The 26,505-nt window shown below is 35.1% G+C and overlaps 9 protein-coding genes across 9 annotated transcripts; 4 read left to right on the forward strand and 5 right to left on the reverse strand. All coding sequences in view use genetic code 6, as the record gives it.

Annotated features, from left to right (window-relative positions):
* Positions 1-1,629, reverse strand: SS50377_20692 (uncharacterized protein; the record flags this gene model as incomplete). The annotated part of the gene is made up of 1 exon (XM_067904631.1): positions 1-1,629. One exon carries the CDS (start codon positions 1,627-1,629, stop codon positions 1-3), a length of 1,629 nt encoding a protein of 542 aa, XP_067768113.1.
* A 421-nt stretch (positions 1,630-2,050) lies between these two features.
* On the reverse strand, positions 2,051-2,749 carry SS50377_20693 (uncharacterized protein; the record flags this gene model as incomplete). Its single annotated transcript, XM_067904632.1, has 1 exon — positions 2,051-2,749. One exon carries the CDS (start codon positions 2,747-2,749, stop codon positions 2,051-2,053), a length of 699 nt encoding a protein of 232 aa, XP_067768114.1.
* Positions 2,750-3,414: 665 nt separating this feature from the next.
* On the forward strand, positions 3,415-3,636 carry SS50377_20694 (uncharacterized protein; the record flags this gene model as incomplete). The annotated part of the gene is made up of 1 exon (XM_067904633.1): positions 3,415-3,636. One exon carries the CDS (start codon positions 3,415-3,417, stop codon positions 3,634-3,636), a length of 222 nt encoding a protein of 73 aa, XP_067768115.1.
* Positions 3,637-5,351: 1,715 nt separating this feature from the next.
* Positions 5,352-5,777, forward strand: SS50377_20695 (uncharacterized protein; the record flags this gene model as incomplete). The annotated part of the gene is made up of 1 exon (XM_067904634.1): positions 5,352-5,777. One exon carries the CDS (start codon positions 5,352-5,354, stop codon positions 5,775-5,777), a length of 426 nt encoding a protein of 141 aa, XP_067768116.1.
* A 259-nt stretch (positions 5,778-6,036) lies between these two features.
* Positions 6,037-6,213, reverse strand: SS50377_20696 (putative ferrodoxin; the record flags this gene model as incomplete). The annotated part of the gene is made up of 1 exon (XM_067904635.1): positions 6,037-6,213. One exon carries the CDS (start codon positions 6,211-6,213, stop codon positions 6,037-6,039), a length of 177 nt encoding a protein of 58 aa, XP_067768117.1.
* Positions 6,214-7,091: 878 nt separating this feature from the next.
* Positions 7,092-7,268, forward strand: SS50377_20697 (putative ferrodoxin; the record flags this gene model as incomplete). Its single annotated transcript, XM_067904636.1, has 1 exon — positions 7,092-7,268. One exon carries the CDS (start codon positions 7,092-7,094, stop codon positions 7,266-7,268), a length of 177 nt encoding a protein of 58 aa, XP_067768118.1.
* Positions 7,269-7,527: 259 nt separating this feature from the next.
* On the reverse strand, positions 7,528-7,953 carry SS50377_20698 (uncharacterized protein; the record flags this gene model as incomplete). Its single annotated transcript, XM_067904637.1, has 1 exon — positions 7,528-7,953. The coding sequence occupies one exon, from the start codon at positions 7,951-7,953 to the stop codon at positions 7,528-7,530; it is 426 nt and encodes a 141-aa protein (XP_067768119.1).
* A 915-nt stretch (positions 7,954-8,868) lies between these two features.
* SS50377_20699 (Amino acid transporter family protein) lies at positions 8,869-10,467 on the forward strand (the record flags this gene model as incomplete). Its single annotated transcript, XM_067904638.1, has 1 exon — positions 8,869-10,467. The coding sequence occupies one exon, from the start codon at positions 8,869-8,871 to the stop codon at positions 10,465-10,467; it is 1,599 nt and encodes a 532-aa protein (XP_067768120.1).
* Positions 10,468-10,957: 490 nt separating this feature from the next.
* On the reverse strand, positions 10,958-26,434 carry SS50377_20700 (Dynein heavy chain; the record flags this gene model as incomplete). Its single annotated transcript, XM_067904639.1, has 1 exon — positions 10,958-26,434. One exon carries the CDS (start codon positions 26,432-26,434, stop codon positions 10,958-10,960), a length of 15,477 nt encoding a protein of 5,158 aa, XP_067768121.1.
* Between the last annotated feature and the right edge of the window lie 71 nt (positions 26,435-26,505).

Genomic DNA, 26,505 nt, shown 5'->3' on the forward strand with positions numbered 1-26,505 from the left:
TCACAGCTTCTTGGCCTTTCTTCTTTTCTATTACTTGATGCTCTTTAAGAGTTTGATTATTTAAATAATACTTGTAACAATTAAAAATACAATAATAATAAGGCTGAATCCAATAATGATACCTTACATTACTCTTACATCATCAAGATATAAAAATGTTCCAAAAATTAAACCAGGCAGAAGATTTATATCAAGCTAATAATATACATACGATTACGATTAAATTATTTCTAATAGATTGTGGCATCTTTTATCACAATCAAATACTATATCTTCCTATAGTGAGTCTACTTATTATGAAATCTCAAGTTGTAAAGACGGATCTGAGAATGGTAATGGATTACTATTTTATAAAATTGTTATATTTATTTTTAATAATGAATTTGGCGCAATATTATATTTTTTTAAAGAGTATATCTATATAGTTGCATCATCATTACCTATACTCAATGTTGCTTATAAAATCTCTTTATTTTAAATTTCGGCTACTTATTTTTCAATATGTACATATTTTGAACCTAGTTAAAAGATAATATCTATATAAATTGTAGTAACTATATTTATATCTGCAGCAATGTTATAAAACTTTTCACAAGCATCTCGCTCTAATTTACGACCTTCATCGCAACTAAAATTCATGAATCGAAGATTTGGATCAAATTTAGCACCATGAATAGTTAACTACTAAGTTTTTGTTACATTAGGTGATATCCCAGTAAGACGGAACATAATATTATCAAATTTTATTTTATTTATTTCCGGTTCTAAAATACTAATTTATGGATTAAAATTAAATTTCAGCATATAAAGACTCTAGAACAAACCTATCTATGGATTTTAATTAATATCCCAAAAACTTTCAGAACCTACAGTTAAACCTGTTGTTGTAACAATACCAACATCATGTTCAAAATCTACGTCAGTACCGCCTTAAAACGATGCAAATGTTATAGTAGCAGTAGGAGCTACTAATAGCAAGAGATGCTCTGATTATTGTATTGTCAGAGAAACTTCTAGAGTTAATGTATTGCCGTCTTTATATTCATCCTAAAAAGTTTTAACATTTAATCCAAAAATAGATCCTTCGATATTTAAAGATGCATAAGTTAATTCACCGATAACTACAGGCGGCGTTCCCCCGTCCGTTATCGTGTCAAACTGGTTGGTGCAGAGCTTGGTGGAGTTCATGGTGACGATGAGCTTGTCTACGTGGATGTTCACGGTGGAGGAGGTCTCGAAGCACTGCGTGAGCGAGGACTTCTGCTCCTGGAAGATGAAGATGCTGCGCTCCGTGATGTAGCCGTAGGAGTACACGTTGAGCACCACGAACTCCTCGGAGGCGATGTCCGGGACGCCCTCGAACACGAGCTCCGTGGTGTTGGCGTAGGAGAAGTTCGCGACCTGGATGCGCTGGATGGGGATCCCGGAGGTCTGGAAGGCCAGCTGCGCCTCGACGCCCTGCGGGAAGACGGCGCACTGCGTGTTGTTCTCGGAGGCGAGGGTGACCACGATGCGGTTGATGTTCCGGTTGTAGAGTATGGTGGTCTGCGTGGAGTAGCAGTTCGTGAGGTTAGTCTGGTACTTCGTGTAGATGAACTCCGTCGTCAGCGTTGCCACGACCAGTTGCATTTGTTACCTAAGGTTAATTTATTGTTATTTTTTTAACAATATCACTTAATGTTATAGCTACTAAAATATTTTTAACAAATTCATTTCCATATCATTGTATTAATCGATAATTACCTTATTATGAAAAACTAACTTTATTATAATCCTTTTATTTTATCCATGTTTACTTATAGAAGACCAGCTGTTTGAATTTCTTATAGACTCAACTTTAGAAAAAAATAACAATATTCTCCATACTCTTTAAGGAACCTACATATTACCATTTTCAAAATCGCCTCATTATATCCATTTGTCAAATTACCTTTCTGAACTTTTTCAGCTACAAGTCACTATCCACAACGATCATTCAAAATCATACGATTTCACTTCATCTTTATTATCTTATTATTATTATATATAATTAATTATAAACACATAAAATTCATAATTTAAATTTCTACTACTCCAGCTCGTAATTACGCTCAACCACCTGGTCATACTCCTCCTTCAGCTACATCCGCTGATTCCGCTCGAGCTCGCAGCGCTGCTCGGCCATCTCGTACTGCTGCCGCAGCCGCTCCAAATCCTGCATTTTTATCTGGTCCGCGGCACTCCCCTGCCCCTAGCTCCGCAGATCATGCAGGAGACCCTCGTACTTGCCCTACAGCTTTACAATGTATCCCTTGAGGCCTGTGACCTCCGTATCAAGCTGAGCTATGATTTTTGGGTTGTTTTGGGTCCGGAACTGCAGCCGCAAGTCAGAAATCTGGCGCTTCAGGGACTGGTTTTCGACAACGAGCTCGTCGTGCAGACTGAGCTTCGCGCGGCAGACCTGCAGGTCCTCCTCGGCGACGGCCAGCGTGTCGTTGAGCCGGCTGACAATCTCTGCGAGCTGCTGGTTTTCGCCCTTTTTGCGCTGGTATTTGAGCTGTAGGTCAATGATGTGCTAGGATAGCAGGCGGTTATTGTCACGTTCCTGCGAAAAATTCGCGTTTTGACCATTTTACGAGCCCTTGATCTGCCCCTTCGCCTACATCAAAATATGGGTCTTTATCTGGTTGTAGTTTTCGGTGGCGTGGTTCAGCGCCAGTTGGGACTGCGTTAGCTGCGACTGCAGTTGCTGCGCGGACAAATTTGACATTTTATTATATATTCATATCAATATATAATAATATGAATAAATTAATTATTATATGGAAAGGAGATTGTGATGGAAGAAATAGTAAATAAGCCGAGTATGAGATTTCTATAAATAGACAAGGAAGGTACTTGTGTGGAAATTGGTCCGAATATATGATATAAGTAGTTACAGAGCAGTGGTCATGATCAGATAATTACTAGAGTTATTGTGGTAAATACTGTTCAGAAAGAAAAAAACGGATTTTGTCTACTAGTTCCGTAGAAACTGTTATTATACATAGTTTAAATATATATTAATCAACTTATTTAATAATAAACTATCTTGTAATTGTACAATTTCATTATTATGATATTAAAATGTATTATTGCCATATAATTAAAATAATGTAATGAATCCGCAATTTAACAATAAATGTAAATTTATATAATAATAAATCCCAATTTTAAAATTAAGGAGAGTTTAATGTCAATAGGCTATATACACTAGACTAATCCATTTTAAAAATTAAAATGAAGTATAATAACTGTAAAAAGAAGATTGTTAATTAATTGTTAGGTCTTTTATTAAACAAAAATTGTGAAATTTGATTATGAATTTGTCATAGAATATGATACGAACTAAAATGAATACTTATTTCTTACTCTAAAATCTGTAGAAACTACAAAATGGAGGAGCTTGCAGAACAGTACGAGGCGTTGTTATCAAGGCCGGTGGTGACAGTGGGGTCGCTGTTGGCAGAATTGCACGTGCGGACGGATGAGCTGAAGCGTATGCGGCGGCAGGTGAGCACTCTCACGCACAACGTGGAGCAGATCAAGAAAATGCAGCAGATTATCTTCGGTAACTAGGTAAGGACTTTTAGAAACGTTTAAAGCACTATCAAGTGAATAAGTTAATTATAGTTAGCAAAACTCGACACGGATCAAGGGCTAGGGGTCAGTGTAATCGCTGAATGGACCCTCTACAGTTTTGCGCAAAAGTTGCAAACATATTTGCTAACCTGAATGCAGCAAATGTGTTGAGTACTGGGGCGTAGAATATCTTCGGGGTTCAATTAGGGATATATATCAAGCGAGCAAATTTGAAATATAGGTATATTACATTAAACTGCTTCTAAAAACAGAAAATTGCATAGCAAGGATATTTTTCATATATTAATCGTATAATATCACAACTTTGCGTGATAATATCCTGTTACTGGTCCAAACTGCACATATTATAACCGCACACAAACTATGGCGCACATGGCACTTAAGCTTCGCTATACTAGAATGAGTTTCATCATTTAAAAATATATGCTCGCTATATAAAGTTCTACAATAGATCATATTATTGGTAAGCTGGTCAATTTAGTTCTAAACTACTTTCTCTATTAAATAAGAACACATTGTATAGTATTTTTTTATATAATAAACATACTATTTATAAGATAATGAATACAAGGATATTATTATCACTCATTATTAACCGATCATATTAATAATCCATCTATTACATCTCCTAGCAATATTTAATAATAATTAATATATTTAATATTAATATTTCTGAAGTCGTAATAAATCCCATAAACTTAATATTATTATAATATTCACTTATCTAATATTAATATATTAGTGTACCCAGAATATAATGATGTATTCGAGTTCAAACTCATGCTTAACTTAAATATTCTTTCAAAGTAATTCTGCCTACACAACTAATTACAACATTCAAATGTTTTCTAAAGGCTAATAGAGCATCTCTTAAGCGGTTATTATCAAGAACATAACTATTTATACTAGTTTAAAATGCATACTATATTTTAAGATAATGCTATAATTTATAAATTTTTTACTTATCATTTTACTATTCATGAGTTATTCTCAGACACCTCAATCATTGAATGCATTCTCATCCAGAAGTTATGTTTTATAACTTATGTTTCACCTTTTATATAATAGTATCACCTAGTGAAATTTAGTATGTAATCTATCATAGCACTTCTTAATATGTTTCATCTTAAGTATATAAAGTTCTAATTCTTCTATTAGATATAAGTTTTACTATATAGTTAACATTCAAAATGTCATTTATTATTATCACAAATATCTTTTTAATGAATAAACAAAATCTTTACGGTGTAAACTATAACAGTAAAGAGACTATTGGTGACTATACTGTATAACCAATCAAACCTTTACACAAATATATCATCTAACTAGTAGTATACTGCACATTTATCTTATTTATGAATTTACTTGCTTGTTACTCTCCTTTAATGAATATACTGCCGTGTTTAAGTCGTTACTACACTTTACGACTTATATGTTTAGTAAATCAATGGTACATATTTATACAACCAAAAATATAAGTGAATGAAAGAAATATTGTAATAACCTTATATTTGCTTGTTAATATCACATGTTGTATGCGATCCATAAGAAGATCTAGGTAATCTAGGGCATACCGCGGTGTTTCAGTGCTACCGGTGCTCTGCATTTTGACGGATCGATCTGCACGAATAACTGCTGAAATATCGCAACTTTCATTCGAGATTCTACACATTGCAGAATAATACCCTACGATTTCTATCCGAATATCCGGATTCATTATAAGATGAGATATGCCAGCTCTGAACTCGTAGCCTGTATAGTGCAATAAATCAATTCTACAGTAAATAATCGCCTTCTCTGTAAATAAAAGTGAGCATATATTAGAGTGGCCGAAAAATGTGTAACGACTACGAAATGGAGAGGTTGTGGAACAGTACGAGGCGTTGTTTTCAAGGTCGATGGCGGCAGGTGAGCACTCTCACCCACTACATGGAGCAGATCAAGAAGATACAGCAGATCATCTTCGATTACTAGGTAAGGACTTTCAGGAGGGTTACTGCTAGGTTAAGTCCAAAAGTGGAAGGAAACAATATTTAAAAGGACACTCAAGATTAAAGATTCCTAAAATCATTTAATAATTAGCCAGTTACATTATGAATTTATGGAATAGTTAAGGTAATCTTATTTTACAATTATAGTTATTGATTATTCAATGATTTTTTAATATTTGATTTGCACTATCTAAGCACAGAAGAAAATGATAGCGTTGAATCTTATGCTGAGCTTTTCATCTTAACAGTAAGATATCCTATTTTATGCACAATATGTATTGCTAATAATTTTAAACAGAGGTATCATAATTTTTTGTGGCAATCTATCAAAATATAGTGAGTCATCAAATTAAAGAGGACTATAAATTTGCTTCATCTTGCTATAAGAGTATATTACGCTAATATAAAATAAAGAAGATAACGCTCACTGGGCAGAGATAGCAGTAACAGGGCAAACGCCTTCACAGGCACCACAATCGATACAATCGGCAGCAGCTATGCAAGACTTACCATCATCATTGAAAGTAATGCAAGCTGCTGGGCAGGCACCGGCGCAGGCTTCGCAACCAATACAAATATCATGATCAACTATACGGGGCATATTAAAGAAGTGAAATATTGTGGAATGACTAATATATATTTAATTAATATAATATTTATTAAAATAATAAATAAATAAACTAATACGTGAATATTAAATTAAATTATGATTGACGATAAAGACTGTGAAACAACGAGTCATCGATAATAATATTATTATATACTAATTTACAATAACTTAAATCCAGTTTGTATACTTTTGGAAGGGACATTATCCAAACCTTTATCATTATTAATGTTATAGTGCCATAAATACAATGAATACTTAGAAAACATATCGATTTTCTAATTAGAGGGAACTGTAGCTATGATATTGAAAACTTTGCTACACTTATCTGCGTAGAAATTGAGGTATTTTTTATACTAAACCTAAACCAGAAATTGATAGTTGATGTAGCCTTAAATTAAAAATGATAATAATTAAAAATAAAAATAAATTTTTATCTTTTTTATAATAAAGAATTATTCCAATATTGCCCCTAAAGTTAAATACCTTATGACTGCCTTGTAATAAAGATATAAAAAGTACCTCAATTTCTACGCAGATAAGTGTAGCAAAGTTTTCAATATCATAGCTACAGTTCCCTCTAATTAGAAAATCGATATGTTTTCTAAGTATTCATTGTATTTATGGCACTATAACATTAATAATGATAAAGGTTTGGATAATGTCCCTTCCAAAAGTATACAAACTGGATTTAAGTTATTGTAAATTAGTATATAATAATATTATTATCGATGACTCGTTGTTTCACAGTCTTTATCGTCAATCATAATTTAATTTAATATTCACGTATTAGTTTATTTATTTATTATTTTAATAAATATTATATTAATTAAATATATATTAGTCATTCCACAATATTTCACTTCTTTAATATGCCCCGTATAGTTGATCATGATATTTGTATTGGTTGCGAAGCCTGCGCCGGTGCCTGCCCAGCAGCTTGCATTACTTTCAATGATGATGGTAAGTCTTGCATAGCTGCTGCCGATTGTATCGATTGTGGTGCCTGTGAAGGCGTTTGCCCTGTTACTGCTATCTCTGCCCAGTGAGCGTTATCTTCTTTATTTTATATTAGCGTAATATACTCTTATAGCAAGATGAAGCAAATTTATAGTCCTCTTTAATTTGATGACTCACTATATTTTGATAGATTGCCACAAAAAATTATGATACCTCTGTTTAAAATTATTAGCAATACATATTGTGCATAAAATAGGATATCTTACTGTTAAGATGAAAAGCTCAGCATAAGATTCAACGCTATCATTTTCTTCTGTGCTTAGATAGTGCAAATCAAATATTAAAAAATCATTGAATAATCAATAACTATAATTGTAAAATAAGATTACCTTAACTATTCCATAAATTCATAATGTAACTGGCTAATTATTAAATGATTTTAGGAATCTTTAATCTTGAGTGTCCTTTTAAATATTGTTTCCTTCCACTTTTGGACTTAACCTAGCAGTAACCCTCCTGAAAGTCCTTACCTAGTAATCGAAGATGATCTGCTGTATCTTCTTGATCTGCTCCATGTAGTGGGTGAGAGTGCTCACCTGCCGCCATCGACCTTGAAAACAACGCCTCGTACTGTTCCACAACCTCTCCATTTCGTAGTCGTTACACATTTTTCGGCCACTCTAATATATGCTCACTTTTATTTACAGAGAAGGCGATTATTTACTGTAGAATTGATTTATTGCACTATACAGGCTACGAGTTCAGAGCTGGCATATCTCATCTTATAATGAATCCGGATATTCGGATAGAAATCGTAGGGTATTATTCTGCAATGTGTAGAATCTCGAATGAAAGTTGCGATATTTCAGCAGTTATTCGTGCAGATCGATCCGTCAAAATGCAGAGCACCGGTAGCACTGAAACACCGCGGTATGCCCTAGATTACCTATAGATAAATATGGAGTTAGAATTAAATATTAATACAAATATAGCCTAAATAAATATGTTAATGAAAGGAATAAATTATATAAAATTAATGTTTTACTTATACTTAACGTTATTCATGTGAAGATTATATAGATTAGTAAAATATTCTTAATATTTTTTGATATCTCTTCATTTTATGCTTAACTTAACATTCTGAAATATAGTTTATTTCATTAACTATAAATTCATATATAATCGTAAATAATATATTGCTGGTATTTGTAAAATTATATTCTAATTTGGTTACTCTGTATAATATTAAACAAAATACGTTAGTGGGACGATTTTATATCTAGCTTTCGTAAATTTTGTTAATGTTTCTCAAATAGTATCAAACTTTGTCATAATATTATGAATTTTTTAGTATTAAAAATTTTAACGTTAAATTATTATAATAAATGGATTTAACTTTGGATAATAGACTTGACCAAATTAGACTATAATTATAAGTTATATATTCAAAATATTGATGGGCTTATATGTTTGGTGACTACTCTTCATAATTTAGAAACACTTATAATTTATTGAATACAATAATAATACTTTATAAATTAAATTTAATAAAAGTTAACGCAATTAATTTTAATAAATTTCTTTTATGTAAATTTTAATATCTGGAACAAATTTAAATTTTGAAAGTATTTAATAAGACTAACGCATAATATTATATGCAACATACTATTTTGTTGTATTAATTATACAATGCCTGTTAGAAAATAGAAATCATCCGTATCATTTGTATTAGTTTCATAAATGATGGGTGCATCACTGCTAGCTATACCTTACATATTTTCATAATTAGGAGCCATTTTATCAGTACTAAGCTTTATTATTGTCTATGCTGTAGTTCTGATATTACTACCATCTTTCACAGAAGCTATTCATTACACACAATCATTATCTTATAGATAAGCTACACATAGAATCTGTGGCAAAAGAACATGCCAATTACTTAATATTTGTCTAATAGTTAGTTATTATGGATTTTGTACTGGATATGTGATCATTTCATCTAGAGCAGTATATTAGTTTATGATTAACGTATTTAAGATGGCAGCCTTCAATATTATATATGTAAAGACAATTATTTCATTCCTCATTATTTTACCTCTTACTTTAATACGTAAAATGTCTATACTTTCTAAAATAAGCTCTATTAGCTCATTAATCATTGGCACGACTGTCATTTCAATAATCATATTGTTTTCAATAAAATTTTCTGCAAAAACTGTGTGTGGTAATGGATAATATTAGATGGATATTATACCACAAGATTCTATACTGAATATAATACTCAAATTTTTGATGTACATACCTTCAATTCAATCTAATTTTGGATCTTATAATACTATTCCATCCTTGTTAAATTCTATTTAAGGCCCTCCATTATTTAGAAAGAAAACTGTTAAATTGGCAACTCGAATAGCTGCTACTGTTGGCTCATTATTTTTTATAAGTGTAGGATATTTAGGTGCAATTATGTTTGGTGCTTCAATAAAAAATAATATATTTGATAATATCGGTCTTTGCAAATTTATTTATTTTGATATTTTAAGTTTACTTTATGGTATAGTTGTAATAATAGCATATCCTTTAGCGATTTTTCCCATCAAAGAGACAATTCTACTGTCGTATAAGTTATCTATGGATACTATGAAAGGATATTGTTACTCTATTGGTATCGATATACTATTTATTTTGCTAAGCTTTTTACTTTCTGTTTTATATGAAGATATAGTGGTAATTTTTGCTATTTTTGCATGTATTTCTGGATTTGTGTATATATTTTTGCTGCCTTTTATATTTGCGTTATAACTACCTAAGTTAAGAGCTTAGAACTTGCATTTAGACGTAGATGATTAACCTTCTTATACTCTAGATCCTCTTATAGTACCATTGTTAGGCCACATTATGCCTGTGAATAATGCTAGAAAAATTACAGAAAAAATATTTGGAAGAGATGAATAAGGCGTTGGAGACTTTATTAGCATGGATTAACTAAGCCTATTCAGATCTAGATCAGTAATGGTCGAATCTACGCTAGAAGGACCTCTATATTAAAAAAGCCTACAGGATACATTATAGTTTAGATCAATTGATGATTTAGATATTTCAGAGCCTTTGCTATAGCAAGAAAATGCCCAAGATCTATAAGCTCAATATATACCTAATTAAATAGACATCCCCATATCGAAGTTGAGAAAAGTGATAGTCTACTCCGCCATTGTAGGAAGTTCGCTAGTTTGCCTCATCGGCGCGGTAATGAACATTAAAAAGATGATAGTTGGCATTGCGGGTTGAAGCTTTAAATAGTGAATCTAATGCTATTGAGTTAATTTATATGATCAGCATATTATACTAAATAATACATAACAACAAGCACAAATTTTAAGCGAATTTCAGGATAGAACTAGCTAGTTCAAAATTGAAGTAACCACAATAAATGCAGTTAAAACATGATGAACATACGCTTTATGAGGGAATCTTCCACTTTTTGCGTTTAAGACGCGAATTGAAAGCGTTTCGACCTAAAAAAGTAACCAAGCTATGAAACAGCATGCATTCAGATTTTACATCTTCAGAATACCAATTTTTATCGCTTCTAAACTTAAAATCCCGATTTCCTTGCAAAACCTCTTCTGAAACAAGTAGAACCAGTAATTTCAATTTCAGTTTCTTTCGACCTCCATTCCCTTCCATATTAATTTTAAAACCACCTAATATCATATAATAATACTATTCACTTACCAATTCCCCTCCACCCAAAATTCTAAAACTCCAAACCGCTCACTCAATTGTCGTTCAGCAGCACGGCCACGCCCTACAGAATCCACAAACTCTCGTGGTCGAAACTGGCCACGTCAGCTGCGAAAACGAGCCCAACGCCCATAGCGTTAGTGCGCGCCGTCGTGACGTACACGGGCGCCTTAAACTGATTTCTGAGCTTTATACGACTTGCCTCGGCCGGAATCACCTTCACGAGTGGCAGCTGCACCATCAACTCCTTCTTGCGCGAGCTCACGAGGCACTCGTGCTCGGCACTCCATGAGGCCCCCTCCAGGAACAGCCCCTGCAGGTACGTCCCGAACTCGAGCTTGCTCTTCACCTCGGCAGAATTCACGATTCCGCTCACCTGCGTGAAGAGCGCTGAGCGGTCCAGAGGCCACTTTTTGATCCTGGAACACGTCTAAACCAGCGCCGTCAGATAGCTCTCCGGGATGTGCAATCCGCTCAGCCACACGACCGCCGGCTCGCCCAGCGCGAGCCACTTTTTGTACTGGTCCGCGCGGTTTATCAGGTGCTGCATCCAGCCGCTCAGGTTCTTCAGCGTCGCTGGTGCGAATTTGCGCCATTTTTGCGGCATTTGGCCCACGAAAAGCATGTTCGCCATGCCATCCAAATCGCTCGACATGCCGATCTCGCCAGCGAGTGCACGCTGCAGGTCCAGGATGTTCTCGCGCATCACTACCAATAAGCGGTTGAACCGCTCGATTTCCTGCAGCAAAACGATGTCCGTCGGCTGCGGGATTTTGAACTTTTTGCGCGCCGCCAGCAGGTCGATTTCGGTCGGAACGCGCGTCTCGAGCGTCTTGCAGAGGCCGATCAGGAAGTCCTCCTTCTGGATCGAGTCCGCGGACTGCGTGCGCGGTTGTAATTCGGCCAAATTGAGCCACATCTCGCGCGACGCGGCCTCCAAATACGAGATTTCGGCGTTCGAGTGCAGCCCGAAGACGAGCGGCGTCGAAATTAGCGGGATTTTGTTGATGAAATAGGCCTCGTAAATCCGCTTTATCGACGGCTGCTCCTTGAGAACGGAATCAACGATTTCGGGCGAGATTTTGTCGCCGTAGCGCTCCGCAGACGTCTGCAGCAGCGAGGAGATAACGAGGTTGCTCTGAACGCTCGGATTGAGCGATTTGTCGACTTCCACGACCGGCGGAATCTGGTAGTTGAAATCGTCGTCTTTGAAGAAGCTGAATTTCTGGTGCGTGTCGAAGAGGAAATCGCCGAAAAACTCACCCAAATAGCACGAAACGAGGCGCCTGTCCCAGTCGTCCATCACGCGCCCGCCGTAGTTGACCTCACCGATCAGGTAGCGGATCGATTCCCACGGGATTTCGGTATTCTAGAGGTGCGCGTTCGTCAGATACGTGCTAATAACGTCTAAAGAAATCGCGAAATCCGAGTCGTTGAAGTCGTACTTGACGTTCCAGCCGATTTTGCCGAATTTCTGGCGCTCCTGAATCGAGGCGTGGAAGAAAGCCAGCGTGAAGATTAGGGGTCTGAAATATGGCGATGGGCACGCAGAAAGCTGGTCCTCCGTCAGCTTGGAAAACGTCGACATGACGTTCAAACGGAGCGAATTTGGAGGCTCCGTGACGATTTTGATCGAATTTTGAAGGACTGCGAGCGGGAAATTGTCCGTTGGTTCAGTTGTCATAAAGAGCCTGAAATCCTCGTTTACGGACTTGTTTAGCTGCTGCAAAACGGTGTTTTCGACGACGGTGCCGTCCTCCTCTTCCTGGGTCTGCGACTGCATCTGAATTAGTTGTTCTACTGCAATAACGGGCTCTAGAATTTTGTCTAGCTATTTCAGCCATTTTGGCAGTAAATGACAGTTCATTAGCAGGATCCACTGACCTCTTGTGATGCCAGTTTTGACGTAATTTTCAGCAATCGGCGACTGACCCTGACCCAACGCGACGAATTTGAAGCGCGAATTCAAGAAATCGTGCTTTTTGGCCAGCGCCATTATCTGATTCAACGGATCCGAGCCTGGGGTGATAATGAAGAGAATTGGCGTTGAACGCGTTGATTGCTTGTAGATGTAGTCGAATGACAGAACTGGGGGTGTAATGTACTTTTCACCGATAATGGAGGCTACGAATTAACCTACAGCGATATAGACGCGATCTGGGCGCAAACAGCGTAAAATACAGAGTTTTTAAAGATCTGTGACAAACGGATTTTCACCGATTTTTCCAGGTAGCTGTAAGGTCTCAGGACGTTCATGGTCCCAATATGCTTTCCAAGGCTTGTCATTATTCGTAATATCATTAACTAAATCTGCAAAAATTTCAGACGTTATGGTTGGGAATTTAGCAGTTACATTAGAATCTTCACATTATTCTACGAATTTCTTAACTGATCCAATTACCACAGATTAGTCTGCCTAGTTAAGCTGAGACGATTTGAAAATTTAGTTCAATTTAATAAGGTCTTTCCACCCTGCTGGGGCAATCCAGTTATGAGGGTTAAGGACAGGACAATCGTCCAAGGAGAAATCACCTTTGACGAAGAAATCTAGTTCAGCATAAGGAATTGCATTTGAATTGTATTCCGCCATAATGATTCTAGTTGTGAGCATGAATGAGAACATTAATTTATGTTTTTCAAATAATGAAGTACAAACTAAGTTGTAAACATTATCTGTAAGTGTCTCAATGACATTTATAATTCTTTATTCAACATTAGAATCGGCAGTTGCGTCGGTCAAAGATTTGGTGAAGATGTCCATAAATGCTTGCAATGAATATTAATACATAGTATTAATTGTAGCCAGAACGCTCATTGCAAAATAGCAAACTCGACCTCTTACTGCGACAGGAAGATAATTTTATCTAGCAGCTTCTGTCTGCTCTGCAGTTATCTTCATTGATGCTAGAGCTTCAGTAACCTCAAGGGCCTTGGCCTTAGCTTTTTCTAAAGTTGTAATTAGCTCAGTATTATCCACGATATTACCAGTAGCAGTTGATAGAGCAACCAAAAGCTTTTCTTCTTCTGACTTCAAAGTATCGTTAGCAGCTGCCATAGTTTTAACTAATTTTTCACGCTACTATTCGATATCAGGACGTTCACGCTTAACAACAACATTAAGAAGCTGAGATTCTAGACCTGATTCAGTAACACAATGGTTAATAACAGAAAGAGTTGAGAAAATATCAGGTGGAAGCTATGGGTTAAACAACTTAGATGTCAAGTAAAGCTTGAAATTATTATCGTAATCGACATCTTTATCACCAAGTCTAACAGTTTTCTACGAAGAACCTTTAATTCTGATATCCTTCTCTAATACCGAAGTTAAAATAGGGTCTAAAGACTCGCCCACATTGTCTAGTAAAAATGGACGACCATATTATATCGCATTTTCTAATTACTTTAGGAAATCATCATCATTTTAAGTTCTAACAATAAGTTAGTTTGATTTTTCTTTTTCCTTTATCCACCTAGATGTTTGAAGTTATGGATCTATAATCAAAGGCCATTTAGATGTTCTGGTAATCATAACACCATTCATAACAGAAAGTTCATCAGATGGTAAGCCTTCAGAGCCCCAATTGAGAACTTCAACGTCGCTGACTAAAAGTAATTCTGGTCTATATTATTTAATATTGTTTTTATCGTCAAATTCTATACTTAATGGTATTTTTCTATCTGAACAGTCTGAAACCCATGCTTAAATTAATCTATTTCTAAATTCGAAAGTGAAACCACCTGCATACGACATCATAGCACTAGTAACTAAGCAATCACCAACATATTATCTTTAAATCTTTTGCAGCTTATCGGCCTCCGCTGCCCAACGGACTTTTTCAGTACTTAAACCAGTGATAAGTCTTTAAGCAGCATCTAAACGCTTAGCCATTAACTCTGCAGCATCTGCCAGTTCTTGCTACTCAGCTTGAGCAGCATCCAATTTTTCTTTCAATATAGCAGATTCTGCAGATAATTATTCTAAAGTTTATTGCAAAGAAGTTAATTCCTTCTTCGCCTTATCTAACATTGCTTCTGCTTCTCTAACCTTTTTCCTCTTAGGTTCAACATCCTTAGCTACTTCATAATATTTCTGCATTGAAAGGACCCACTTGTATATGCAAAGAGCAGCACCAGATGATTTTTGGACTGATTCATCAGTTAATTTACTTGTAATAGTTTTGGTATAATTTACCGATCTTTATGCTAATCTACTTTTATCGAAATTAGTCAGCTCGTTCTTTAAATCACCTAAAAGACCTTTGGAAGTACCCCAATCTATATTGCTGATGCTATTTTCTTTTAGTGCATACACACAACCAATGATATCTTCTACGGCCTTGGGAGCCACTTTCAAAGTACGAATTTCTGCAATTTCTGAATTATTTAAGTTTTACAGCGCTTACTCTGCAGCTTCAAGAGCGGGTAGTGCTTGCAAAAGCTAAGCCTCTGCTTCTGATTTATCAATCTCAATAGCAGCCGATTACTTAGAAAGTTCCTCGTTTTTAGTGTTAGCTTACTATTGTAATTTATTTGTTTCTAGTGTTTATTCCTCAATTTAAGTAAGCATCACAGTACAAGATTTAGTTTTTTCATCTAAGATGATCTTTCTTTCCTCTAGTTCCACCTACATAACATCGACTTCACTTTTAGCCTGAGATAATTTATCGAGTCCTTTCTTGAATTTATCAATATCAAGCATACACGTATAACGTTTCTATGACAAAATTTTTAAATAAGTTTGTAAGAAATCAACAAAGTTACGTGGGGTAACAAAATTTCTTCTACGTATAGACTACCAATATTCTTCTGAAAAAACAACAGCAGTCTTATGGACTTAAAGAGCGTGTTCAATAATATTATAAATAAGCTGCTTCTTGAGCTCTGGAAGTTAATCTACAGGTCTGTCTGGGAAGATAGAATCATCTGCTATTTAGATTTATTGTGTTTTGCTAACTGTTAAAATACTCTTAGATACAGTTCTGAGGCCATCATCTGACCATGATTCATACCAATCAATAACACAGCTAGAAACTAAACCCGGGAATGACCTGCAACGTTATCTCAAAACCTCTCCAACAGGGGACATAGATAATACAATATGGAGACGCTCTCTACAAGAATTTACAAAGAATGTCCAAAGAGCATCTTTTGTTTCAGGAACTCCATTCTCTATAGCCAAATTTCTTACTAAATTAATACATTGTTCCTTTTCATCAGATGAGAAAAGTGCGGGAACAATACCCGTTGTAAGAATAGAATTAATAGCTTCTAAGAAGCTTTCATCTGCTACATGTTAATCTGTGAAAAGGAATGTAATTTATTTATTAATATTTGCTGGGGGAGCAAGCCTCATATACAATGACTTTAAGTCTTCTTTAAAATTAACTTCTGTATAAGACTTAGAAAGTTGAATTTCAAATAACTCATAACCAGCCATATAGGTAGCCAGACGAGTTAAGCTACGACGACCTGAACCTCCATAACCAACTAAAAGAGCACAACCCTTAGGAGTTCTTAATATCTTATGCAACCTCAATAAATGGCTTACTGCATCGTCAAACAATACAATACCATGAAGTGGTGGTTTAATATGTTAGTTATAAGAATCTAAACCTAAGTGAGCAAGCTTTCTTGCTAATCTATAAACACTCTCATCAACCTCTTCTGGTTACTTTTGTTCCTCTTCAACAATTTCTGGCTGTTTCTCAGCTTCCGCTTCATCAATAATATCATCATCTTCATTCTTATGTGCTTATCTTTCTTCGGGTTCACCATCGATAAGCTCTTCATAACTTCTGAAACAAACATTTTCTGGTTCTATACCATTTCTTTAACTATCATAATTTTCTAATAGTTTGGGTATTTCTCTGAAATCACCAAAAATAAGATTATTGTCTAATACGACATCTAATTAATCAACGTCACCAAAGTATTCATTAATAGTAGATGCAATCTTATTATTGACTAAATCTTTATCTTCCTGACAGATCAACCTGTCGCAGAAAATTCTAGTAAACTCATTTCTCCATAACTTTAATAACAGACTAGTGTTCTTAAACTTATCGGGGCTAGCAAATGTTAAACCTTCATACACTCTGGAAAGATCTCTTAAGTTAAATAGATAATGGAATCTAGAAGGCGTTGGGGATAGTGCCTGTAAAGTTGCAGTATAAACAACAAGAGTGGCCGTAGTTAATTTCTTACTAAGGGTATCTATGTAGCGATAATTTGCTTCTGAATCAGATAAATCAAATTGGAAATTAGCAGACTTCAGATGTGATGATAAAATAGAAGAATAAATATGTGTTAATGCATCTTCTGATGGTGTTGCTATATTAAGACTGCAGAACAATGAAACAAAACGGGGGTCAAGTTTATTATGAGATCCGCCTGGAATAGGTAAGCAACCAATAGATTAAACATCGATGACTTTCTTCCAGATTAAAGCCTTCTTATCATAAATACCTTTACCTTCTGTGAATAATTTTAATAACGCAATAGGCTACTGAGTACCATAAATATCAATCGTAGGCATAGAAATTTCATCTACAAAGAATACTAATTTTTTACCAGCTGGAGGACCTAAATCTTTAAGACGTTTTTCTAAATTATCCTCTAATGCAGTTTAAACTTCTGTTGCACCAGTTCTAGATGAAAAGTTCATAGACAAGGTGTTAAAAGTTTCTGGATCAAGGGATCGTAAATAGTTTTTAACTATGGTTGTCTTAGCAGTACCAGATTCCCCGACAAACAAAACATTTCTTCCAGCTTTTACAAAAGTATCTAAAACCCAAGTATTTCTAATTGTGTCTTAGGTCTCAACGACAATATTAGCGAAAGAGCGATCTGGTCCGGGTTAATACGGCAACAAGAAGCTACTCCATGGGCACCATACTTGTCTACGCAAATCGAAATAGAAATCAAACAATGTTGATTGCTATTATCCACCAATACCAGATGAAGAGGCTGATGTTATAATCCCACCTGGGAAGTGGGAGGCTGATACAGTTTCGTTAGTAGCTACGCCAGATTTCATTGGTAAGCCAGAAAGTTCTCTTAAATAGGAATCTAAGTTACCGCGCTCGTGTTCATCTACTCCAGCTCCAATTGACCAAATAATACAGAATAAGAATAATGCTTCTAAAATAAGGGGATCATTAAGTATGCTAGCTTTATATTGGGAGAAAACAACATCTTATGGATACTTTAAAACTTGATCGCTTCCTTCTTCAGCTTTCTTAACGCAATCATCGAATAATACACAGAATTAATTAACTAGATTCAAATCTGTTACTGGCATAGCCAACTTCAATAGACCTACTACCTCTGGTTATCCAGAACTAGAATTAATTCTAACACCGTTATAAATATAATCTAATAATTAAGGAATATACTTATTGTATAATTGTAATGCATTATTTTTAGCATCAGTTAGGTCAGTTTTCTATTCGCCTGAGCCTGCAGATGTGAACTTTTCTCTAATCCAACGCATAAACCTTGGGGCATATCCCAAATTTTTAGTATCAACCCAAACCATACCACAACGAGATACCGTAGCAGGTGATGCATATTGGAGATCAGCGACTTCAAAAACTAATTTACAATTATCTAACATTCTAATACGCTCGTTATTAGGTAGAGTTAATAATTTATTATCGTCCATGACCGAATTCATGTTTTCAATCCAAAGGGCATCCACATCACCATCAAACAAAATAATATTTTATACTTTATCATTACCAGAAAATTCAGGAGAATTTAAATTTCTGAAAATCTTAGATAATAAACCATCTTACCATTCTCTAGTATCAGGATTTAGGACACCATAGAGTTCATTAACAGTCTACGCTTTTGGATTTACGATTTAATAAAATGTCTTAATGCCCATCTCAGAGTTAGCACGAGCATACGCTTGTCTAATAACTGACTTGCCACCACCAGTTGGGCCTACCATCATAACTGAATGGCGGGAACCTAAGGTATCATAAAATTATTGAACTTTCAAAACTTAATCTGGAATAACTTCCATGGAAAGAGCACTCAACGCATTTTATGCTGCTGCCTTCATATCTAAGACTGCAGATTTTTTAGATTCTTTTCCTCCTTCCTTAGGAGTATCCTCATCAATCTTAATACCTGGGCACAGATCTGTGATTAACCCCATAAATAATGGAACGTCTTCGAAAATAAATTTCGGTAAATTCATATCACGGAGAGCACGCATAAGAACACGATCTTCATCTTCATCAGGCTACTATCTTTTCAATTTACCTGCATTAACTAAAACAGATTTCAAAGCACGAAGACCAAAATCATAATGGTACTGCTTTGATAGTTATTCTGATGCCAATTTATACAAAACAGTCATTTTCATGGCTAAAACTCTAGCTGTAACAAAACCTTCTGAAAACAACATATTTTCGCAAATAGTAGACAAATTTGGTTTTGACATGACGACTGGTCTGAAAAGTACCTTTAAATTATCTGGTAATTCTGAACGACCCGCATAACCTGGATTCATAGTACAGAAGACACCAGCTGTATTTCTTAACACAATATCACGACCTTCAAATAAGAATTTAACACTAGGTATATCTTTAGACCCTTCTTAAACAGTGCACAATTTCAGAGCATTAAGTATAATTTTAACTTGCTATGAGATAACTGATAATACAGCTGGTTCAATTCTATTAAACTCGTCGAAACAAATCCAACATCCTGCTTCACAGGCTCCAGATAATATTGAACCCATTGCACGAACATCTAAACCTTCTGAGCAATTAATAACTACACACATTCTACCTAACTATTTTGATAAATCTTTAACTCCTTCAGTTTTACCTGTACCAGCAGGTCCGGCAGGAGCTCCAAAAAATCCTTTGTTTAATGCAGTGGTGATAGTCATGTTAAGTCTATCCAACAAAGGAGTAACAACTAATCTACCGCCTAATCCCTAATATTCAAAGAGATAAGGATGCGCGGGAGGTGTAGTTTATAGAATCTATAAATTATCCTATCTAGCTAAATAATAAAATCTTAATTAAGATTCATAATTAAAATCGGAAGTTTTAATAACATTTTACTTGATAAGCTCATCTAAAATAGTTTGATGGTGGATATCCACAATCAAAAGTGTGTTAATTTTTATTCTCGCCGTCTTAGATAGATCCGTACGAATTTCGGTGACTAAATTGTCGATTTATTCGTTCTTACGTTGCAAATTTACTTTCATGGCATTGTGATTTTCTGTATTGTCAGAGTCCGAATTAATTAATCTAAATGCATCTTCACAATCCCAAGTATGGTAAACTTCGCTAGCAACAATACAAACCTAGCCTATATGCTTATGTACCCATTAAACTCTATCTTATTGAGCATAATTTGCTCCAAAATCATAAATACCTGTCTTTATTGCTATTCTTAATGACTCCTTCATCTCATTATCTATCTGAGTCATCCACTATTCAATAGGAGCATTTTATTCTATTTTAACTATAGTATTATACATTAACTATTCACCTTCTGGTGAATTCATGCCAATAACTATATTATTTGATCCACGCTAAAATTCTAAACTAGCGACATTGTCAAACATTTTTCTCATATGCTCTTAAACTGAAGTTGGATCTGAAGCAGAACCTAGGATTGAAAGCAACTCGTCATCAGAGATAAAGTAAAATCTTTGATATTACGATCTTTTACTATTAAGATAGTCTGTTAATGCTTTTTAGCAAGCATCCATAGAGGCTATTTACGCTTTGATCATATCTAATCTTCCACTAGCACTACAAGCATCATAAACATTCGGGTTGGTCTTACCCATTTCTGACATTAATTTAACAAATGCCATATCAATTCTATCGAAACGTTTGGCTTCATCTGGCAATTATACTCTTAAATCTTCTGAACCAGCAAATATACCTTCCAAATACATCCACTATCTTTGATATTATAACCAGCTTTCTAAAACATCAGATATTATACCTAGACGCTTCTCCCATAATCTTACATCACTAGTAAAAACAGCAACATATTTACTACTGCTCATGCTTTATAAACTCATGCTGTTATCTTCAATAATAAGCATAATTTCATCTAAACTACGTAATACATAACCACGTTCTTTACCTTTACTGTTTGTAAATTTTTAAATTGGTAATCTAGTTTATGTCCAAATTTCTGCAATTTTGGCCAAATCACTTTCAATTTGAAGCTCTTTCTAAGCCCCAATAACAATATCTGAAATAGCGTCCTTATATTTAGAAAGGTCTAAACTTGTAATCTAGCCTAAAGTTAAGTTTGAATTTTCATTTCCTGAGAAAATTTACTAATTACAAGCTTCCTCTACTTTAACCCAATGTCTCTAACGCAAAGCTTTATTCGTTAAATCTTCTAAAAGTGGTATAGATTGCTTATATTAAATAATCATAGTCTCGACTAATTCATAACATTTATGATGCTTGAAATCAACTCCTAGTCTAGCTAACTATACCATTAACGTATCACAACCAGTTTCTAACATTTTAGCGTTCAGTTACGCGAATAAAATTCTATCCCAATCTGAAAAGTTCTCCTTAACATTTCCATAAACGACTAAAATTGTGCCGAATTTGTCCATTTCACGCTCAACAGCAGGTAAACCTGCACAAGAAATAGGTTCTTAATTAAAAAGTCTTTGAGCGAGTAAGGTTTTATCCTTTTCTTTAATCATAGCATCAAGTTTTGATTTTATTTCGCTATAAACATCAGAAACAACATCTAACGTCTATGAAATGCTTCTAGATGGAACAAACGTATTATCAATTTACTATTTATTGAATTCTTAGTTATATAGTTAAATTGGCTGCATTGGCCCGGACTCTTTAAACTGTAAAATGAAAGCCTATAATTGCTTTTCAAATTCTTTACTCTGTTTTGCAGTAACATCGCTAAATTTCTTCTTTGTGGCATCTAAAGCGCCATCAATTAAGCCAGAATGTACTTAAATTGTCTCCCATTTTCGCTTGAAATCTTATGCCGCCACCATTTCAACATGGTGAATCTTACAATTAACCGTTTTGAAGATTTTTTTCTTCATATTTTCTGATTTTCCAGTCAAAAACGATAATTCTATCCCAGAAGGCTACCCAGAGCCTCCAGTAGTGATACTGGTCGTCGCCAAAGGCCCAACTTCGCTATTACATAATTCAGCCATAGTTTCGCAGTTTTAGACGAATTTGAACAGACTTCCGTAACTAAACCCATAATTCAAATGCTGAGTTATTTCGCTTATAAAATCGCTATTGCTCTGCAAAGAAAGCAGCTAAACCTCCTAATCGTGCTCGCTATTGCCGATAATTCCATCATAGAGGTAAATTAGCCTGTAAAGCTCAAAAACGCCTTCGGATTTGAGCTCAATGCTCATCGTATTTTGCTGAATCCGAACGATCGTTTGCAGGACGCTCTTCAAATTGTCGATTACAGCGCATTCTTCGCTAACTTATTTGAGCTCCAAATCGCACGTCTGATATAACTCCAAAAGCAGCGGACGCGCCTTTTCGATCACCATGCGCATCACGCAATCGCGCCACAAATAGCACTCATTTATGATGCTTTCGGCGAGCTGCGTGCCCTCCAAAATGCAGAAAACGACGATTGCGCGATACGGCGGATGCGAGCTGATTTCGCCCGAAAACGGCAGCGACTGCATCAAATTGCAGTTCTCAGGAATCCTGAAAAACGAGTTTTCGTCGATTTTGAACGACTGCAAATCGTCGATTTCGTTCGATTCCTGCGACTGGCCGTCGACCAAAACCGTCAAAAGCGACGCCTTTTCGCGCTTTTTGTTGCTGTTCAAAACGAACGTTTTTTCCTGTTTTCCCTGCTCCAAAAACTGCGCTGTGGACGTGAAAAAGTGCAGCAAATAGTCGAAATCTGAACTCGAGAGCTCAAATTACTGGAATTTGTTGATGACTTAAAGCCGTTAATTTTTGTAAAAATCGGTAAATTTGCTCCAAGAATTCACGTATTTTTGGATCTCTACGAGCGTTTATTGGACCTTTTCCTGGATGTCTGTGATGATTGTCGTCACCGTCGACTGGTTGATTACTTGGATGTGGAAAGAGCGGACGACGACTTCTTCTTGGAGCGTTACGTCGTCTAATTGCGCTTATTTGCGGAATTCGAACAGCTCAGATTTTCTGAGCGTTGTAGCGTCAGAAGAAATTAGGATTTAAGCGCCTTTTTGGGACGTTGCGGATTCGAAATTATGCTGTTTGACGGTTCCGTCTTCCCAGAGAACGAAAGGCTGAGCGACGCGTGCGATTGCCTCCACTTGGTAGTTTAGTGTGTTTCTGAGCTGCTCAATTGACGGGTTAACAAGAATTTCTGGGAGCTGCAAACTGGCTTATAAATGGAAAAGTGGGGTGTAGTTATATTTTAAGAATTTGTTATTTATTTCCTTGTTATTTACAGTTTGACCTTTGATGAGGGTGTTGTAATCTTTAAGCGCGTTAGTGACCATTTGGATCAAAGCATTAAACACCTTTTGGGCCCAGAATTTGTAATATTTCTCAAGTTTTCCTGTATCATTTCCTAAGTTAGCATTCTCTTCAATTTTTAATAATAACTAGGTAAGACCAGAATATTTTTCGAGAGCAAGTGTTACTTATCTATTTCTATATTCCTCAATTCTTTCGCTGAACTCTTACAAACTCAAACTTGCCAAATCTTCGAACATTTTTTCATTCATTGCAGCAGCTTTGAGTTCCATATCTCTTGCTGCAGCCCTCATTGCCTGTTCTGGTGGTAAATTAGCATACTTTGTCGGGTCTATAGACACGTTGACAAGATTTTAGGGATTTGCCGCAGCATATGAAAGTTCAGAACCTGAAAATAGTATTTACTGCGAAGGTACTAACTTTGTATTCTTTATGAATTTAATATTTTATTCAACATTTCCAATAGTTTTCAGCATTTATTAGCAAGTTTATTAAAGTTCTGACGCTGCTGAAATAGATCGTTCTAAATAATCATCTACAGATAATGAATTCCAGTTCAAAGGGCCAAAACCTGGTCTAATGATGATTGATGCCTTTTAAACTGCTTTTTCAATTAAAACATGAGCCGTTTCAGTTGTAATGTTGTTAGTTTTTACATCATCTAAAGCCTGAGCTGTTAAAAACTCAGAGAGTGCACTATTTATTTAGTTAATAAGTTGCTTTAATCCTTCTGCGTGTTTTTCATATTTTTACTTCTATAGAGCAACATTCAAAGCTGTTTCACCAACTGAAAAACCAAGTCTATCTAAAATTTTAACCTCATCAATGAGTTCATTCAATTCAGGTGGGAAATTAACACACATTTCATGCTATTGACGACGCAAAATCAATGCTGTTACAGATGGTGAAATATATGTAATATTCTCATCAGATTTTAAGGCATCTAACGGTGGGTTTTTAACTCTTTCATTTTCTTGTATAATAAACTCAGTATCGTTGTTAGAACGAAGAATATCAATATTAACAACAGGTTTTTCACCTAACAGTGGCGAAGATAATGACTTCATAATAATAGCATCAGCTTCTTGTTTCCATCTATTAAAAATAAGTTTTTCATAGGATTTAAGAGATTATTAGATACCTGAAAAGACAGATGAAGCTTCTTTTGTAACAAGAAGCTCTTAACTTTCCTTTGGTAATTATTTTATCTAATCCATAGGTGTTTTAATTGCAGCATAAAGACTTCTGCACCAAACTAAAGTACCAGCAATTTTTGGTAAATCAATACCAATAGGGGGAGATTTATGTTTTAAATCAAATTCCTTTTCTGTACGAGTCAATTCGGTAACATATTATTAAATAATATCTTCAGTTTTTGTTTTCATATGATTAGCTAAAATAGACGATGAATTAGATATCTGCTATGCTGTCTAAAGTTTGATGATAAGATCTAATGCCTAACTAACACTTCGTAATTTTGTAAATGATTGATCAATAAATTCAAAGGATCTAACTTCTGCTTTTTTAACATTAATATTAAATAGGGTTATAATCTCTTAAAAAGCTTCGTTATTATCAATATTCCAAATTTCATCGCCAAAAGCAATTAATTTTTCTGGTAATTCAGCAATCATAGCCTTTACCATTCTCACACCGCCAGTATCACCTGTTACTTATTAAACATCAGTTGAAATTATTTGATCAAATTCTTAAATTTGTTCAACACATTTGATAAGAACATTAATTCTCTCAGTCTAAAAATTAGTATTTTTGAATAAAATCTGTTTATCGAATTCCCATCTTCTGGCTTCCTTATTATGTTCCTCTATTTATGTTCTAGTCTAATAATAAGAATCTGACCATTTTAATAATACACTCTTGGTAGCTTTCAGTAACTAAATACCAAATAATTAATCCTTAATATTTTCACCATAACTACTACCTTAAACTGGTTTAACTGTTGTAGAAAATAATTCTGAAACTATAATGCTAGATTAAACTCGTCTACAAATCTAAAGAGCTATTTTTTCCATTAAAGGTAATAATCTTTCTTCGGTATTATAATATCTAGAAATAGTCCAAACCATACGAATAGCAGCATATAATGAATTAATAACATCTGGCAAAGTTTATATAGGAGCACGTTATAATAATTTAAAATGACGTTCAAGAGTTGACAAAAATCTAGTATTATCCCTAGATTCTAAACAATTTTTAGTAAGTTCTGTACGAAGGGTAATAAAATGAGTGACCACTTAGTTTGTAACTGGTTCTATAACCTAAATTAATTTCTTAAACTCAGGTGTCATCATATTCTCATATAGGGTTCCTATCAAAGCAGATCTGTGCCTCCAAAGCTCTATCTCGTCCATAGGTGTATCCGACTAATGAGTGAGTTGATTATATGTATCAAACGCTTTCTAAACAATTGGTGTCCAAAGTTCTAGTTATTTTAAAATATTGTTCATTGTTGCAACGTCAGACTACGCAGCTTTAGCATTTCCAATTACTATATCCTCTGGAATACTTATAGTAAAATCGCTCTTAAGCTACTAATCAGTTGTACTAGCTTAAACAGCTAGTTTTTTGCTTTAAAATGTTAATTCTGATTCGTTTTGTCCCGGCATCATAGCTGGGAAAATTTTATCTAATGAATCTGAGATTGATCTCAAAACGTTTGGTTCATTGACCATAAAATTAAGTTAACTAATCATAGCAAGCTTGAACTATTAAGGTCCACAATCTTCTGGCGCTTCAATAGCAGTAGGTTCATCTCCGGCTTCAATTCTGCGAGTTATAATAAGAATAACGGAATCAGTAGTGGGAGGAGAGGACTTAACTAGAATCTGATCCCCGTGTTGAGTGATAAATAAGGGTTGATCTGAAGCCTCTAAAAAGGTGGCGGTTGTCTCACAATCTAAAGAAGTGAGAGTTAACTTGGGTGGAGTGCAGAGTACACGAGAAGCTACATCTGCTAAATAAGTTATTATCCGGTCCGCCATATTTAAACGAAGTGGCGTAAAATTTTACATTAGTTGGCTATTATATATTCTTTATAATTTATGAAAATGGATAGTAACAGTAAAAATATATACCTAAGTTA

The sequence above is a fragment of the Spironucleus salmonicida genome, chromosome 1 (assembly GCF_000497125.1).
Source record: "Spironucleus salmonicida strain ATCC 50377 chromosome 1, whole genome shotgun sequence".
NCBI classification, from domain to species: domain Eukaryota; phylum Fornicata; order Diplomonadida; family Hexamitidae; genus Spironucleus; species Spironucleus salmonicida.